The sequence below is a fragment of the Triturus cristatus genome, chromosome 9 (assembly GCF_964204655.1).
Source record: "Triturus cristatus chromosome 9, aTriCri1.1, whole genome shotgun sequence".
Taxonomy (NCBI): Eukaryota; Metazoa; Chordata; class Amphibia; order Caudata; family Salamandridae; genus Triturus; species Triturus cristatus.
Genome location: NC_140592.1, coordinates 533,088,073 through 533,104,560, shown reverse-complemented (window position 1 = coordinate 533,104,560; position 16,488 = coordinate 533,088,073). Strand labels below are relative to the sequence as shown.

Genomic DNA, 16,488 nt, shown 5'->3' with positions numbered 1-16,488 from the left:
TCAAACCCCAGACCTACAGATCACCCACCATTTAGTACTGATATTCTCATGTGGCTAAGTATAGTGGTTTCCTGGCTCTGGAGCAGTGCAGCAAGGTGCTTTAAAGACCACAAAATGATGTTTCGTCCATGGTCACATGTTCGATCTGGTCTCACAAATTCTATCACTCCGTCTCTCTCGTTTTTGTTCCATCTGCCAATCATCGAGGAGCTTGCACCCTTTCTGAAGTAATATTTCATCAGGTGCATACCCTGTACTGAACCCTCTGTTAATCTAGGATTTGAGTGTTCAGTTACTGTGGGTCGTGGGACTAGGAGCTCACTCTCACCACACAAGTGTATGCCTTGTGATACTGTACCAGAGGGCAAATAACTCCATCTCAACCGTTCATCTGTATTACTGATATTACTTCTGGATGTAAAGAACTTTGTAAGATCCATCTACATGTATGATTATAGGTCACCATAAGCTCTATAGCAGGGTTTTACTTCTCACCTTTCTGCCTCCTTCAAACGTGAGTTGCTCGGGCAAGAAGCTCCATGTTGCCCTCTTTTCCTGTTTGACATGTGTTACTGTAAGCTCTGAAAGACGGGGGCTCCTAGACATATGGTTAGATTTACAAAACACTTAAAACCAAGGGTATAAACGTAGCTAATGCACGTGTCAGTAAAGCCATTGGGAAAAGACCAGTTATAAGGTTTGTTAAATCAGGGAAAGTTCAAGATCTCCATTACTGACAGCGCATTTGAATGTTTTGGATGAACGACTGCTAGACTAGTCTTGCCTCCCAAATGTTGAACAATGGCTACAAACTGGACCGCTCAGATCTCAAATCTCTGACCTGTAAGTATGAGGTAAACGAAATGGTCCAACATGAAATTGGCTCATTCATGAAATTATACATAAGGGTAAGGTATCAAAAGTGAGCTCTGATCTTCATCAGCCACTAATGCAGGAGAAACTTTCTAAGACTTAGAAACGCATTCTGCTGTCTGTGCTGCATGTTTAACTTACTTCTGCAAACGATACACTATTGTGGCTGTAGTTGCCATAAAAAGCAATCCATTCTAAAAAATAGTAAGTGCTGTACCAATAAGTGAGTTGGCCGGAAAATTCAAGTAGGATCGGGTTTTACCCAACAGACTTATGTTGTATATACAATTCCACTACATCCAGACCAAGCTGAGGTAAATGTGCCTGTTAGGTTCTTCTGAGTCAGAGCTGTAGCTGCCAGATTGTAGGTAAAACTCTGGGCATAAGCAAAGTTTCTGTCTTTCAAGTGAAGCAAATACTAGAACAATGTTGAGCCTTGTGGTCAATCTCATGTTACTGCAGACTGAGGTACCAGTTGGTTCTGAGACTTGACCCAACTCATTCTATTATTAGGAAAATGATTAAATCACCCAGTAGTCTTCTTGAAACTCAATCACACTCGACAGACGATTGAGCAATATTATGTGGTTGATTAATATTTTAAGAGAGGCTAGACGTTCGAGCAGCACCACAAGTGTCGCCGAACCATTGTTTTTTTTTTTTTTTTTTTTGAAACCGTTTATTACAGGTCTTAAAAGTATACAAGTATGGGCCCACAACCTTCCGGCCGGCGGCTAGCAATGGTAGGAACATACGACATACATTTATGGAACACGTGGTATTACAGGAGGAGCATTTCTCAGTAGATAACAATGTCAAAAACCACATCATCCAGGCCCCATTATGCGGTTTCATTTTAAATTAAGAACAACAAAAATTAAAACCACACCCACAAGGCAACCCACAATCAAAAATAGCAGCACGTGCTCCCCAAGAGGGGGGATCCCAACTATACACAGAAGTGTGAAGAGGGGGAAGAGAGCAAAGCGAGGACTGGGGGAACCCAATGCCCGGCAGCGGGGGAATGAGTCGGCTAAGGGGATGGGGCTGGTGAGGGATCAGGCAGCAGCGGTGGCGCGCAGATACCCCCTCGGTAGGCGTTCCAGGGGCCCCATACTTTCACCCATGTCCCAGGCTTACCCCTCGCCACATACACCACTTTTTCGCGAAACATGCACCAGTCCATGTGTTCTTTCCAGGCCGAGACCGTCGGGGGCCTCTGGGATCCCCACAGTTGAGCAATATCACGCTTGGCTACCATATATCCCAGAGTCACCCACCACGTCTGCGGCGCTGAGTAATCAGTCGGTTCCCACACATTCAACAGGCATCTCCTCGCTTCAGGCAACAGCGCCACATGCGTAACCAGTCGCAGCACCTCATGTACACCACGCCAGAACTCCTCTACCTCCGGGCACTCCCACAAAATATGCATAAAGGTCCCCAAAGCACCACACCCACGCTTACACAACCCATCTCCGGCATAGCCCATAGGCAGAAGCTTTGGCCCCGTCATGTAGACCCGGTGGAGTATCTTGAGCTGGACGAAGCGAAGGCGAGCCGGTATGGCCACCTCCTTCGGGGAGGCCACCGCGGAGGTCCAGTCCTCGTCGTCCAACTCCAGCCCGTCGGCAACCCAAGCCGCACGAAGGGCAGTCAACAGGCCCGAGCGGTCGTTTATCAGCTTTTTGTATATAAGTGAGATCGTGCTGTCCGGGACGTGCCCATCCAGCACTCTATCTTCCAGGGGGGAATATTCCGGGATGGAGGCAACGTCCGAGAAGACGGAGCCCAGCGCATGACGGACCTGCAAATACCGGAAGTATTCACTGCCCTGCAACTGGAATTCCGTTTGCAGCATATCGAACGTTTTAAATCCTCCCCTCGTCCAAAGATCCCCCACTTTACTGATACCTATTATGTCCCACTTCTCGAAGCCCTTAGAGGTCCACAGGGAACCTAACCGCTCAGACGCGTATAGTGGTGACGCCCGGGTCAAACGGTCCTTCCACCCCATAGCTGCATTGGCCGCGTGCCAGACTTGCACCATGACACGCGTGGGGCCCGTCAGACGAGCGTCGGGCGCGCTAGAGTAGAGCGCTCGATTGTAATCGCCACCTGGCAGGAGCATCTTGTCCATTTCAAATGCCGGGTTTAAGGCGGGCCCGTAGAGGCCATGGTTAATGGCAGCGAGCTGGGAGGCCCAATAGTACCGTTTAATATCCGGGAGGGCAATCCCCCCGTCAAACCATGGGAGCGTCAGCTTAGCCAGAGCAATACGCGGCCTCCCGTCCCAGAACAGGCGGCGTTGCAGACTCTCCACCTCACGGAAGTAGCGCGCCGGGACCAAGTCCATAGTGTTCTGCAGAGCGTACAGAAAACGCGGCAGAGACATCATCTTGAACAGTGCCGCCCGGCCGAGCGGCGAAAGCGGCAGGCGCCGCCAGCGTGCGACATCTACCCGCAAACGCTGGAGGGGGGGAAGCAGATTCCGTTCATACCGGGCCTCCGGGTCCAGAGTAATGAAGACACCCAGGTACCGAAATCCCTGCGGGGCGATCTGGATCGGACAGCCCCGCGGGAGAATAGGAGCCTCCCCAGAGAGAACATACACACACGATTTAGCCCAGTTGATGACGAGACCGGAGTTACGACCAAACAAGTGTAAAACATCAACTAGGACTATAAGTGATTTACGTGGGGAGGCTAGGTACAGAAGGATGTCATCAGCGTATAGGGATACGCGGTCCTCATACTCGGGGGTCCAACGGAGACCACGGATGGAAGGCTCCCACCGCAGCCACTCCGCCAGGGGCTCCAAGGCAAGCGCAAAAAGAAGCGGCGACAGGGGACAGCCCTGCCGCGTGCCCCGGCCCAGCTCAAACGGGGCCGATACTCTTCCGTTCACGACTACCTGTGCCAATGGGCCCGCATACAACAATTTGACCCAACTGATGAATCCTGGGCCAAACCCGAACTTAGCAAGCATCGCCCAGATGTATGGCCACTCAAGCGTGTCAAACGCCATGGTGGCGTCTAAGGACGCCAAAATGGCCGGCTCCCGTATGAATGGGACGCGCGCAAGCACCCCATGCAAACGCCGAAGATTAAGGGCTGTATTGCGATGGGGAATGAAGCCAGACTGGTCCTGATGAACCAGATCTCCCACCACACCGACCAGCCGATTGGCGAGTACCTTAGCGAGAATTTTGGGCTCCACATTCAGTAGTGAGATAGGCCGATAAGAAGTAACCCGATCCCGAGGTCTCCCTTCCTTGTGGATCACCACGATTGTAGCCAGACGCTGGTCAAGCGGGAGGGAGCCCAGCGAGTGGGCCGCGAGGAACATTGCGCGGAGGTGAGGCGCCAATGTATCCGGTCGCAGCTTATACAGCTCGATAGGGATACCATTCGGGCCCACGGCCTTGCCAGAAGCGACCGAGCGTATGGCGAGGGCGATTTCGTCGGAGGTGGGAGCGGCGTCCAGCGACACCCTGTCCTCCCCGGACAGGGAAGGCAGCGCGATATCCCTGAGCAGAGCACGGGAATCCTCTTCCGAGCAAGAAGAGACCGGGGAATACACCCCGCGGAAATACTCCGCGAAACAGGAGACAATTTCTTCTGGCTCAGTTACACACACACCATTCGTTTTCTCAATCAGCGGGACCACACGATTCGCTCTCTCCTTTTTATCCAACCACGCTATCAGTTTACCAGCCTTATCACCCACATCATACAGTCGCCCCTGTTGCTCTCTACTGAGGCCCCTGGCCGCCTCCGTAACGAGGGCCCTATAAGCCGTCTGCTTGAGCTGGAGGACATGTAATGCAGCATCCGTCACCCCATCATCTAGATTACCCTCCAGCTCAGCTATTTCAGCCTCCACCCGGGTCACCTCCTCCCGCTCGCGCCTCCGGGCGTGGGAAATAAGGGATAGGGCCTCCCCTCTAAGTACTGTTTTTTGGAGGCCTCCCACAGGGAGATAGCTGAAGGCACTGACCCCACATTCTCCTCAAAATAGCGCTGGAGGGATTTAATCAAGTCAGCGCGAATGATGGGGTCGCGCAGGTACCAGGAATTGATTGGGACCACCCTGCTCTCAGCCCTCGGAAAGACATCAAAATGCAACAATAGCGGGGAGTGGTCCGAGATACCCCGTGCCAAATGGCGCACCTCCCCCACCCTCCTGACATGGGCCGCCGGGACAAGGACATAATCAAGCCGTGAGAGACTACCATGGGCCCCCGAGTGGAAAGTGTATTGCAGCTGCGTGGGATGTTTTAAGCGCCAGCAGTCCACCAATCCCAGTGTATCCAAGAGGCCGGATAGCCACGCCTGTGCCCGGGGGAGGTCCCTAGGGGGGTGACGATCCACAGTCCCAGAAACCACCGCGTTGAAATCCCCCCCCACCACCAGAAGCCCCCCCGGAAGGCCAAGGAGGAGGCGCCCCAGATCTGCAAAGGTGGTCGACTGCAGCCCCGGTGGGACGTACACTGACACAAAGACAACCACTTTGCCCTCCATTCTCCCCACCAAGACAGTGTAACGTCCCCTGTCGTCGTGGAGCACCTCATCAATTTCTAACGGGAGCGAGTTCTTTACCATGATACCCACACCCCTCGAGCCTGACGTGAAGCCAGAATGGGCCACGAGGCGGTAGCCACGCCGATTCATGGCGCAGAAGGAATTGCCAATAAGGTGTGTCTCCTGCAGGAAGACCACATCAGGCGAGAGTCGCTTCAGATACTGTAGGACCACACCTCGTTTGATCCTGTCCCCCAGTCCATTGACGTTCCAAGACAACAAAGTTAATTCCCTACCCCCCATCATACACAAAAACCATCATTCGTCCCCCCGAGAGCACAGTAGAGCCTACACAAAAAAAGGGTTGCCTTGTGATAATAACGAACAACGCCCCATCCCTGCCCACCCACCCCAACAAAACTCCCCCCTCCCTGCACCCCTGCATGAGCCCAGACAGCCCCCCCAACGTGCAATGTGCCTGTCGCCCCATAGATAGTTAAACTAACTAGACCCCCAGAGGAGGAGGGAGAACCCCCAAGAGACCCCAAACAACCTCCATAGGAGGGGAACTTAAGCAATCCGACGTATAGTCAAAAGTGGCATCATTTTTGTCCCGGGCGAGGCCTAATATTAGTCCCTCAGTCTTGATCCGGCGAGCCCTCTCCCCCGGCCGCTCCCCCCCCGCCACCCCGATCCCGATCTCCAGACAGAGTATCCAGCCAGTCCCCGGCCGCTTCGGGACGATCAAAAAAGTGTGTGCGACCTTCCACCTCCACTCGCAGCTTAGCTGGGAAGAGCATGGCGTATTTGAGATTTAGGTCCCGAAGACGGCGCTTGACACCAAGGAAGCTCAGTCTCTGCTTCTGGACCGCAGGGGTGAAATCAGGATAGAAATTAATGTCCATATTATCAAGTCTAATCGGTCCCTGTAGTCTGGAGGATTGCAGGATAGCGTCTCTGTCCCGAAAATTAAAAATCCGGGCGATGAGAGGTCTCGGAGCGGCTCCGACCTTAGGCCTTCCCCCGGGAACCCTGTGGGCCCTCTCCACAGCAAAGAATTTACTCAGCCCCCGTGGCTGGAGATGGGTAACGATCAGGTCTTCCACGAAAAGGTCCGCCGCCGCTTCCTCACGTCCCTCAGGCACCCCGATGATACGGATGTTGTTACGCCGGGCCCGACTCTCGGAGTCCTCCAGGCGACGATCCATCAGCGCACTCGCCCGAGCAAGCCGGCGCACCTCCGTTTGCAGGGCCGCCACATCTGTCGTAAGGCCCGATGCGGTGTGGGCCAAAGAATCGACTCGGTCGTTGGTCTTGGAGAGATCGGCCCTTATCAGGCCAACATCTACGAGGACCGAGTCGATCTTCTGCGCCAGAGTGTCAAAATGCTGGCCCACAGAGGCCTTCATCTCGGCGATGGCGCCCATGACATCCCGCAGAGTCAGATCCGTGGGCAGATCGGGGGCATCAGTAGGGCCCTCAGGGGACTTGCGTGGCACCTCAGGAGATCCCTTCTGGAGGGTATAGCGATCCATGCTGTTGGACTGATGGGCTGCGCCACGCCGGGTCGATTTTACCTTTGCCCGATCGCCATCTTGTTTCGTGGCCATGGTCTCAGTCTCCCGATCGCACCAGCCACGTCGTGAAGGGCGGGCAAGCCGGTCCACGGGCTCCGGGGGGGTGCCACCCCAGATCTGCGGGGCGGATCACAGCCGGCGGGCAGGCAGGGTCCCCCAGCGAGGCCACACCAACACACAAAGCCCCGTGACCCAACCTCGCATAGACAGCAAGGAGGGTACGAAAGCGAAAGTGAAAGTGCGGGTTACGCGAGCCACCAAGCCCTGTCCGCCGCGGTTATTCACTTCGTCACTGGATCGCCCCACAACGCAAATCCGGGGTTCGGCTGGGAGAAGGCCGCAAACCTCAATCGGTGTTAAAGTCGGTGTCCGAGGTCCGATTTGGAAGCGGAAAACGGGCGCCACCTCAGCTCGGGCTCACCAACACAGTCCCCTCATCTGGGACAGGATATGTTCAGGATAGTGATAGGAGGTCGCGGAGGTCCTCGGGAGCCTCGCACCTACGCGGCCATCTTGGTTGCGCGCTAGGCTCCTTCCCCCCGCTGAACCATTGTTGACAGTCTGCAACAGCTGCTCTTGGATGTACAAACATACTAGTTCTGTTCTCCTACGTGGGCTTAAGCCTGAAAAACAAATACCTGCCGTATATATGGAGTTAATGAGCTACAATTTTTAATCGGATTTTAGACAGAAGACTTCTTTAGAATACTAGAGATGTCCTTTGATTTTGTTATCACTCAAGCAATTCTACCTAAGAAGTATACTTTTTTGTCAATAAACTCTTCTCCCTAGAGGGCCATGGCAAAATGTTTTACATGACCTTGTCATGATCAGCCCCAGCCTTTTGACAGCACTAAGTAGACATTCGCAGCTTGGTTTTTGCCTTCCTCAATGATACTATCACTTATCTTGTGATGTAATGGGGGATTTTCTTTATGTGAAAGTGTCTAGAAAATGGAATAAGGGACCCCCGTCTAAGAAATTAGGAAGGGTTTGATTGTAATGGCATACTAAGTTTCTACAGGTGTAGCACAGAGTGGCAGAAATTGATTTGAACACAGCAGAACCCCCCCCCCCCCAATCCTCAGTTCTAATGCAGAAGTTTTGCATGTCAAATACGTGACTGTTGTAAGTATATACTAGCAGGTGGAGTAAGTCAATTCATTCTTCATCAAAGCCCAGGTCATTACCTCGAGGCCTTTACAGAACTCATGTGCCCGAGTGGTTTTCTCATTCATAGTCATTTTAAAGGTCAGACCTTCATAGGTTCGGAGTTTTGGAAGAGTTAATAGCATGTTATTCCAGAAATGTTTCACTACTGGTGTGACCACTTCTCCTTGAACAGTATCACAATTTACCAAGAATGTAATCTACTGGTACTGAAGTATAAAATTACTATTCGTGGATCGCCACAGAGACACTCCTTGATGCAAAGTATCTTTGGCCTAGACTGACACAGATGCACGTGCAGGGGATGTCCTGGGGTGACCCCCATTGCACCTGGACACCACTCTTGATCCCGGAGATCTAGTACTACTGGTCCCGTTATCTATGCCGAAGGCGCTGTAGGGTGGCGTACTTGCCAGATTCCCCCTGTGGTACCTGCCAGCTTCACAAAGGGTTGGGGAAATGCTGCACCGCTCACAGTGGCACATATCTTTGTTGAAACCTCGGATCAGTTCTTTGGGGCGGGGATCATCCTTTATTCTGAGAAGCTCTGAGACATTTACGCTATCCCAGCAGGAAATGTTCTTACTGTAAGAAAATGCCTCTTTTTGTATGGACACCCCCAAGTTTTTGGACTGATGCTGCTAGTTTTTCAACTCAGAGTACACAGAGGCCTGTAGCCAGATCTCTGTGCCAGTGCCCTGACCCCAAAATGTGTATGTGACGTAGGCTATACCCATAGACTAACTTACCTGTAAGTCCCTAGTATATGGTACACAGGGTATGCAAGTTAGAGTCAACCCAGGGATTGCAGTACTGGTTGTGACAAAAGTAAAAGGAGAGCCCCAATCCACCATCGCAGAGTAAAGAGCAGTTTTAAACTGCTAGCCTGACTTTACCATTGAAAGCAATGGCAAAGTCCATCCTCCCACTGCAATATGTGTAATTCACCCCAATAGCAGGCCTACCTAGCCCTAAGGCAGGGTGCAGCATATTTCACAGGCAGAACATGTACTTTACATGTTCTGGCAGTAAAAACTCAAATCTGTAGTTTTTACTGTAGAAAAAGACTTGGTCACCCCATTGGCGAAACAGGGTTATACGCTGACCCCTCAGCTGTGCTAACTCCTTAATGGTGCAACCAAATTTGACACGCCAAGGTATCAAACAACTCGTTACATTAAGCCTGACTTGATTCTCAAGCCGAAATTAATGAAACATGTTGCAGTGTGCAAATTTTGCAAAGTTGTCACTTTCTTGTCTGTAATCTGCTGTGCCCTTGGAGGTTTCACAAGGAGCCTGTCCCAGAAACAGCTTTCTGCCCTCTTGGGGAGATGTGCTAAGGACTCCCAGGGAAGGAGATAAAAGAATCCTGCATTAGAGAGAGATGTTACTGCCCTCGTGCAGGAAGCCACACTAGTGTTGGCTTAAAAGGTGAGCTTCAGAGGAGAAGCCATCTTTGAAGGGCAAATGGGAAACACTTGCCAGAGGGGCTGCTCTATTGTCTAGGTAGACAGGCAGGCCCCAGGGACATGGAAGGGGAAACAGTTTCCAATCCGTTTTTTCAGGTTCATGTAGCTGCATGGGTAGCCGCACCTCTAAGTTGGACTAGGGAGCACTGGACGCCGAGTGAGTGGTTCTGTCATGTTGGAAGTGGGCAGAATGGTGCACCCTGGGATAGTCAGATGCCACTCTTCACAGAAATTGGGATTAGGATGCGACAGCGATACAGGGCGACTGGTAGCCCAGTGGTGACTTGACTTCTACCATGACCGACTGCATGACTTCATGACCAGGACTGCCTCACCACCTCCGTGGACCCAGGAGTAGCTGCAGGAAGACCGCCATTGACTGCATCACATCCACAGCATCCTGTATTCTTTGCATCAGGACCACTTCCTCAGTTACCTATAGCAAAGGATAAAAGTACCTGGAGCAGACACTAGACTGCTTCACCTGATGAGGTAACTTTCTGAGGACCTTGCTGGTCCCCTGGACTGACTCCCTGTCGAAGTTGGTTACCCAAAATAACTCTAACCAAACAAAATACAACTACCCAAACTTTTTGGTCAAAACGTTTCTAAGAGTCAAATTTGTTGAATTTGCCAGTGATTATTCACGGTTAAGTGAAAAAGTGCAGATTTACTATATCTTGTAATTGTTATATCTTCAGAACACTGCGGTGGCTCTTTTTCATTGTGGTGTTTAAAAATGCAGGCTATTTTTATAAATTGGTGCCAGAATTATTTAATGTCTAAGCCATTTCTTCTTCAACTGTATTGGTCCTATTTAAATGCTATACACTTCTCAGAGACACAGCTACCCAGGGTTGAGATAGACGGTTTAGCAAACAAAACCTACTGGACTAAAGAGGTTGAAAAGTGTTTTTAAATGGTGAGTTTTGCACAACCAAATCATATATCATACCCCATTTCCTCACTCTGACACATGCAGCACTTGATAGGCCAGTGATGGAGGTGGGGGAGTGACCCAGGTAGCGAGCCTGATACTGACCCAGCACTACAGACACTACTAACGTGGAACCGCGTAAGACATAGGATCACCTATGTATTGAGTGCACTGGACCAGGCGATGGGACCAGCACTGACCGGATTGAAAGACCACTGTTGTCAAGACTTGCAACTTGACTTTACCGATGCAGACCTGGTGCAGGATCTAGAGCCATATTCCGCAGGCCTTGAGAAATGCTGGTTTGAAACGGCTGCAGTTCAATTATGACCATTACAAATATCTGACTCCCATGCGGTTGCACAGGATGTTCAACTCCGTCCCGCACATGTGCCCCAGGTGCAGTGCAGATCAAGCAGACATATGACATGGCAGTGCTCTGTGCTGAGTACATTCTAGTCTGAAGTTTGTGACTACATTACATACATCACAGGAAGACACAATATCAACACCCCCAAATCGTGCCTGTTGGGCCTGATGCCCTACCCCAAAACAAAAAAGGCAGGGAACAAACTCATAGGCCAGGCGATTGCACTGGCGCGGCGAGCGATTGTGATGTACTGGAGAGCAGCCTCTGCACCTCCGCTGTTGGCTTGAAAGCAAGAGATCAGCCGCTGGGGACAACTCACTGCAACGGCTCCGGCAGCGAGCCAGACAGGTTGAGCAAATCACAGGATTGGATGTAATATTGCTGGCACTGGAGCCAACTCTGATACGCGACCACCGTGAGGGCTAACCCATTGGCCTTCCCATCGGTGCTCCCTCAAAGTGTCCTGCATTGTTGATGCCGCACATGCTAATCTAGTTCTTCCACTGCAGCCTTTGCCCCCTCCCCCTTTCCTGCTGTGATCACTGCCACAGGCAGTGCTGATTCTGTGGATCACTCTCCCTAACCCGGTCAATGACAACACGGCGTGATACTTGTGCCCCACACCAAACTACTCGTCTCTTTTCTATTGTTTGGCTAATCTCCCTCCCACATGACTCTTGCCGACTGCTTCATGTGACCCAAATTACTGTGTTCTAAGTCACAAATTGTATGCACCACTGGGTCCCATGTATAATCTGATAATGATCCTACTTGTTGTCTTGCTTGGTATGCAAAATCTTTAAAAAAGAGCAATTTTTAAAAGTAGAAGATTACTATCTGCTGCAGGGTGATTTTTGCAGCACGTTTCTATGATACCCAAGTTATCAATGTTCCTTTCATCTAACAGATCAAGCACGCAGTTGCATGGGCCATTGCAGAGCAGGCACTTATTAGAAATGCCTTGATATTATCGTCAGAGCTGAGACTGATGCTATTGGGACTCAACCTCTTAATAGATGTAATTATATGGGTGTTAAATTTAGGGGTCTGATTCGAGCTATGCAATGATGATAAAGGAAGAACATCACTGGACATTTTAGATTTAAGTTTGTCTATGCTCTGTAACTTCATTAAAATTTTACTGCACAACTCATAGCCGGTAATAATTCACTTAGGGACTGACGACTAAACCCCCCTTTAATCCACTGTGCCTGGATAGTAGTTTAACTTTCTTGATGGTCTAAAGGAGGCTCTCGTTATGTGCTTGTATAACTATTGCACTTTAAGGCAGTAAGTTACCTCTTGTGTCCTGTGCCAGTAGTCATACCGTAGTACTGCAGTTTTTTAGTGTTGTAAATAACAGGTGTTACTATTACCGATAGACATAGGATCGTAGGTGGGGAGGTGTCCAGGTTCATACCTGTAAACTACAGATTACTGCAGATGCCAATGGCGTCCATAACTCGCTAAATCATCTTGCCTGCTGGTTCATGCGTAACCAGACACAAGATGAATTTTGAGTTCTCAAACTTTCAGTCCCACCGTCCAAAGAAAATTAAATCAATTTGAGTTCTCTTCAAAAGATTCAAGGTTTATGATGGGAGGAGATTGAGGCCAAATACAGGGATGTCTAGGCATGCAATCTATTCTGAACGTCTTATGGGAGAGGGCATGAGTAGCCTTTTGTAAGAGGAAAGTTGTAGAATAAAAGAGGCAATTGGACAAAAATGCTGCCACTAACTCTCCCACCTGAAATAGATAGGTTGCTCTGTAGAAGATGATGATGTTGATGCAGAGCTGTTGTTGCTGATGGTAGTTTCCATAGAGGCTGACATGTCCGCCCCAAAGGCAGCCAGACTTGGCCCAGTGTCCGAATCTAGGCCTGCAGACTCTGTGTCCTGATGACTGACGTCAGGGCGGGCTGTGCAACAATAAGACAAGGATCAAATGGAGAAGCAGAAATGTAGACACAAGATACACACATTTACGCGAAAACCTGTAACTATATTTACACATCTAGAAGTAGCTGAAATACAAAATTCACATCAATTAGATAAGATGGGAGGGGTGTCATTTAAGGCAGTAATTCGGGAGTGAGCATACCAGATTGCAACATAATGTCCAATTCATTGTATCTGATAGACTTTTAGTCACAGATTCCTTACCTTAGAATATTCTCCAGGTGTTAGACTGGATCCAGAAAATCTTGAGCAGAACCTCTGCACAGCAGGTGGGGATGGAGGGGTGGAGTGGGGGCCACCGATTGGTTCCACATTGGCGTCGTCGCTGCCTTCCGACTCAGAAGTGACAAGTGAGATGCCTATATATGTGCCACCCCATCATGCAGACATCAGTTCCTTTATTTCTGCGCCATCTGCCTGGATTCGGAAGAGATACCTCAGTAATTTTTTGAGCTTTTGCTCACAGAATGTCCCCTAAGAAACGTGTGGGTTTTAAATCCTTGTGAGCGTCTGTGAAAGACTCCAGCCTGGTTTGTTTATGGTGCCTGGAGTCGAAACATGACTCCAAGGCTTGCCCTGACTGCCTTGCAATGAATCGCAAAGCAGTCCGGGAACAAGAGTTGAAGCTCTTCATTGCTCAACACCTAACTACTCTGAGTCGTTTTCGCCGATCATCGTCAAGATCCAAATAGTTGTCGGGTAAGTAGCACAAGAAGAAGAAGAAGTCGAATTGTTCTTTGACTTCACTGTGCCAGTCCAAATCATAAGACGAGGCACGTGAACGACGCCACAAGTCTAGGCCCCACACTTCCCCTATGGAGACTAAGCCTGGCAACGATCCGCTCCTTGCTGAATTTCCCGGACCTGGAGCGACCCCTTTCCAATTGAAGGAATTTTATGAGGCTATACACCTAATCTTTAGGCGAGCTGAACCCTCTGGAGTGCCCTCAGGTCCCATAGGTGCCAAGACTGGGTTTCCGTTGGAAGGTTCACCAGTCGAGCCCTTTGGATCTGTTCCTGGATCTTGTCCAACTGCGGTAGCGAATCTGTATGAATCCACAACCTTCACTGGAATTTGGCCCATTGGCACCGTTCTAGGTCAGGGACAGTTCCTTATACTGACCCTCTTGAGGAACCTTTGGGGAAGGATAGCTGGTCTGAGGAACAGGCTCATGACAGTGATCTTGACACATCGCCAGGCACTGGCCTGGTCTCTCCTCCCAGTGTGGCTACAAAGGAAGGGTCTTCCTTTCACATGGTGGTACGAAGGGTGGCAAGACACTCAACCTTCCACTGCCCTCGCTGGAGGTCAAGACCAATGTCTTGACTGAGGTGCTACTACTGGAGTGTCCCACACAGAACCCCTCTTCCCCTTCAATAACGCCCTCACTGATGTCCTGCTCGGGGCCTGGGCCAAACCCTACACAGGCGCTCTTGTGCACAGGACGATTGCCTGCTGCCACCACTCGCTCCTAGCTATCAAGATTTCCTTACCCAGCATCCCACCCGAGAGGCTGGTGGTGCAGGCCTCAACGCTTGAAGTTAACCCTGGTGCATTCCCCACCCCGCCACCAGATAGAGAATCGAAGGGTCTGGATACCTTTGGTAAGAGGATTTTCTCTTTCACTAGCATTCCACTACAGTCAGTAAGCACCACATGCCACTGGGTCTGGTATATCCACAGAGTATGGGACTTGGTTGCGCAAGTGCTGCCCATGGTCTCAGAGGAGGCCTGAGCCATCCTAACCCAGGCTATTGCAGATGGCAGGGATGAAGCAAAGTTTACGATAATTTGCGGACTAGACATGACAGACTTGCTGGGTAGAGGGATTGCTTTGTCAGTGGCATTTCGTCGCCACGTCTGGCTGAGGTCAACTGGTTTCTCTGGGGATGTGCAGGCATCCCTTATAGACATGCCCTTCAACGGCACTTGTCTGTTCAGCATCAAGGCCCGCTTCAGCGATCAAGTGTTTCAAGGAAAGTAGGGTCACCGGTCGGTAGTTGGGACTCACTATTGCCCCACGGCAGCCATATTGTCTTTCGCTCCTTCTGTGGCTATGGTAGGAGCTACCAGTCATGTCCATTTCCACCCAGTCACCAAGGCCAACAGACTCCCAGTCCTTTCAATGGCCGAGGACGTGGCTCTCTCAAGCCTCATGGGACCCAAGACCAGAGATCTGCCCAGTCCACCAAACCTGGCAGCCGCAACCTTCCAACTCCTTTAATGTGGCCTCCCAACATCACAGACAGACGGTTGCCGGCAAGAGCAGGAACCACCTGCCCCACTGGCATGCCATAACTTTGGACAAGTGTAAGCTCCAAATTGTTCAGCGGGGTTATGCGCTTCCATTCACAGAAACCCATCCACCGATGCCACCGTGCTCACATCGGCTGACGGAGTACCATCTTGCCGTGCTGTGTCAGAAAGTGCAGGGCCTTTTGGCAAAAGGAGCCATCGAGAGGGGGTCGACATCAGAAGTAGGTGGTGGTTGCTTTTACCTCTACTTTCTGGTGCTGGGAACATCCTCTAAGGTAAGGAATCTGCAGCCAGATAGAGTTTCTACCAGATAAGGCATTACTGAAGGTAAGTAACTTGTTTGACGAAGCAGAAGAGGCATCCAACAGGTAGGACCAGCCCCTCACTATACAGACACCATCTAGGAAATTATGATGTTTTGGAGACCCTACTTTAAAGAAGATATAAACTGAGAAGGTGGACAGTTGCAAAAAAATAAAAGCAATCCATCAGCGCGGACAAACCTAACAAACAAATCAAAATGGACCATTGTCAGGGCTGCCTATCTACTCATTCGTGCCAATCATAGAAATGAGGCCTAATGCCCTCACCTTCTTTAAAACTCCTCTTGGAGAAAACCCTAATTATGGGTAATTCAGGAGTCATGCGAGTCAGACGTGAGGCACGCTCCTATAGTCACAGATTCATCAAGGTAGCAGTGCCTACGGTTGTAACCTAAATTCTGACCATATAGACTGTCGCCATTCAGCAAAAAAACTCTATTCAGCACAGAGCAATAAATTATTTACCTTCGGTGATGACTTATCTGATAGAAACTTTCCAACTTCCGATTCCTCATGTTGTGAATTTCCTCAGGTGCCAGACTGGATGCAGAAACTTCCTGCAAATCCCTTGTGCGCCAACTTTTGGCGTTGTGTGCCACATAAGGACTCTGGACCCCATATATACGCCACCTACTCGTGCTGACATCACTTTCTTTCTGCTCTCTGTCCGTGCTTTTGGAAGCGGAGGTATGGAAATCAGATACTTCAGAGAACAGAGAAGGCCTTACCAAAGGTAATTAACGTTTTCTTCTGATAGAGACTTGTAACCACAGATTCCTCACCTTGTGACCAGATACCAAAGATGTGCCTCCTTTGGTGGTAGGTCTGTAGGAAGTGCCGGTATTGCCGGACCTAGCTGTACAGGCAGTCGTGCTTTGCGAACGTGTGGGAGATGCACATGTCGTGGAGTAGCAAATGTTCAGGACAGGCACACTGTGTGCCAGTGCAGTGGTAGCAACCTTCACTGGGGTGGAGGGAGCATGTAAGCTTTCATGGGGCATTTATTTGATCAGCCCATTGGATGGCC

General features: G+C 50.3%; 1 protein-coding gene across 1 annotated transcript in view; it reads right to left on the bottom strand.

Moving 5' to 3' along the window:
• The window catches only part of ATG2A (autophagy related 2A), a 2,561,659-nt gene that overhangs the window by 554,117 nt on the left and 1,991,054 nt on the right, over nucleotides 1-16,488 (bottom strand). Inside the window, exon 36 of the mRNA XM_085625535.1 lies at nucleotides 12,670-12,841. Within this exon, the coding sequence (XP_085481661.1) occupies nucleotides 12,670-12,841 (172 nt within the window). The remainder of the gene's footprint in view (nucleotides 1-12,669; nucleotides 12,842-16,488) is intronic.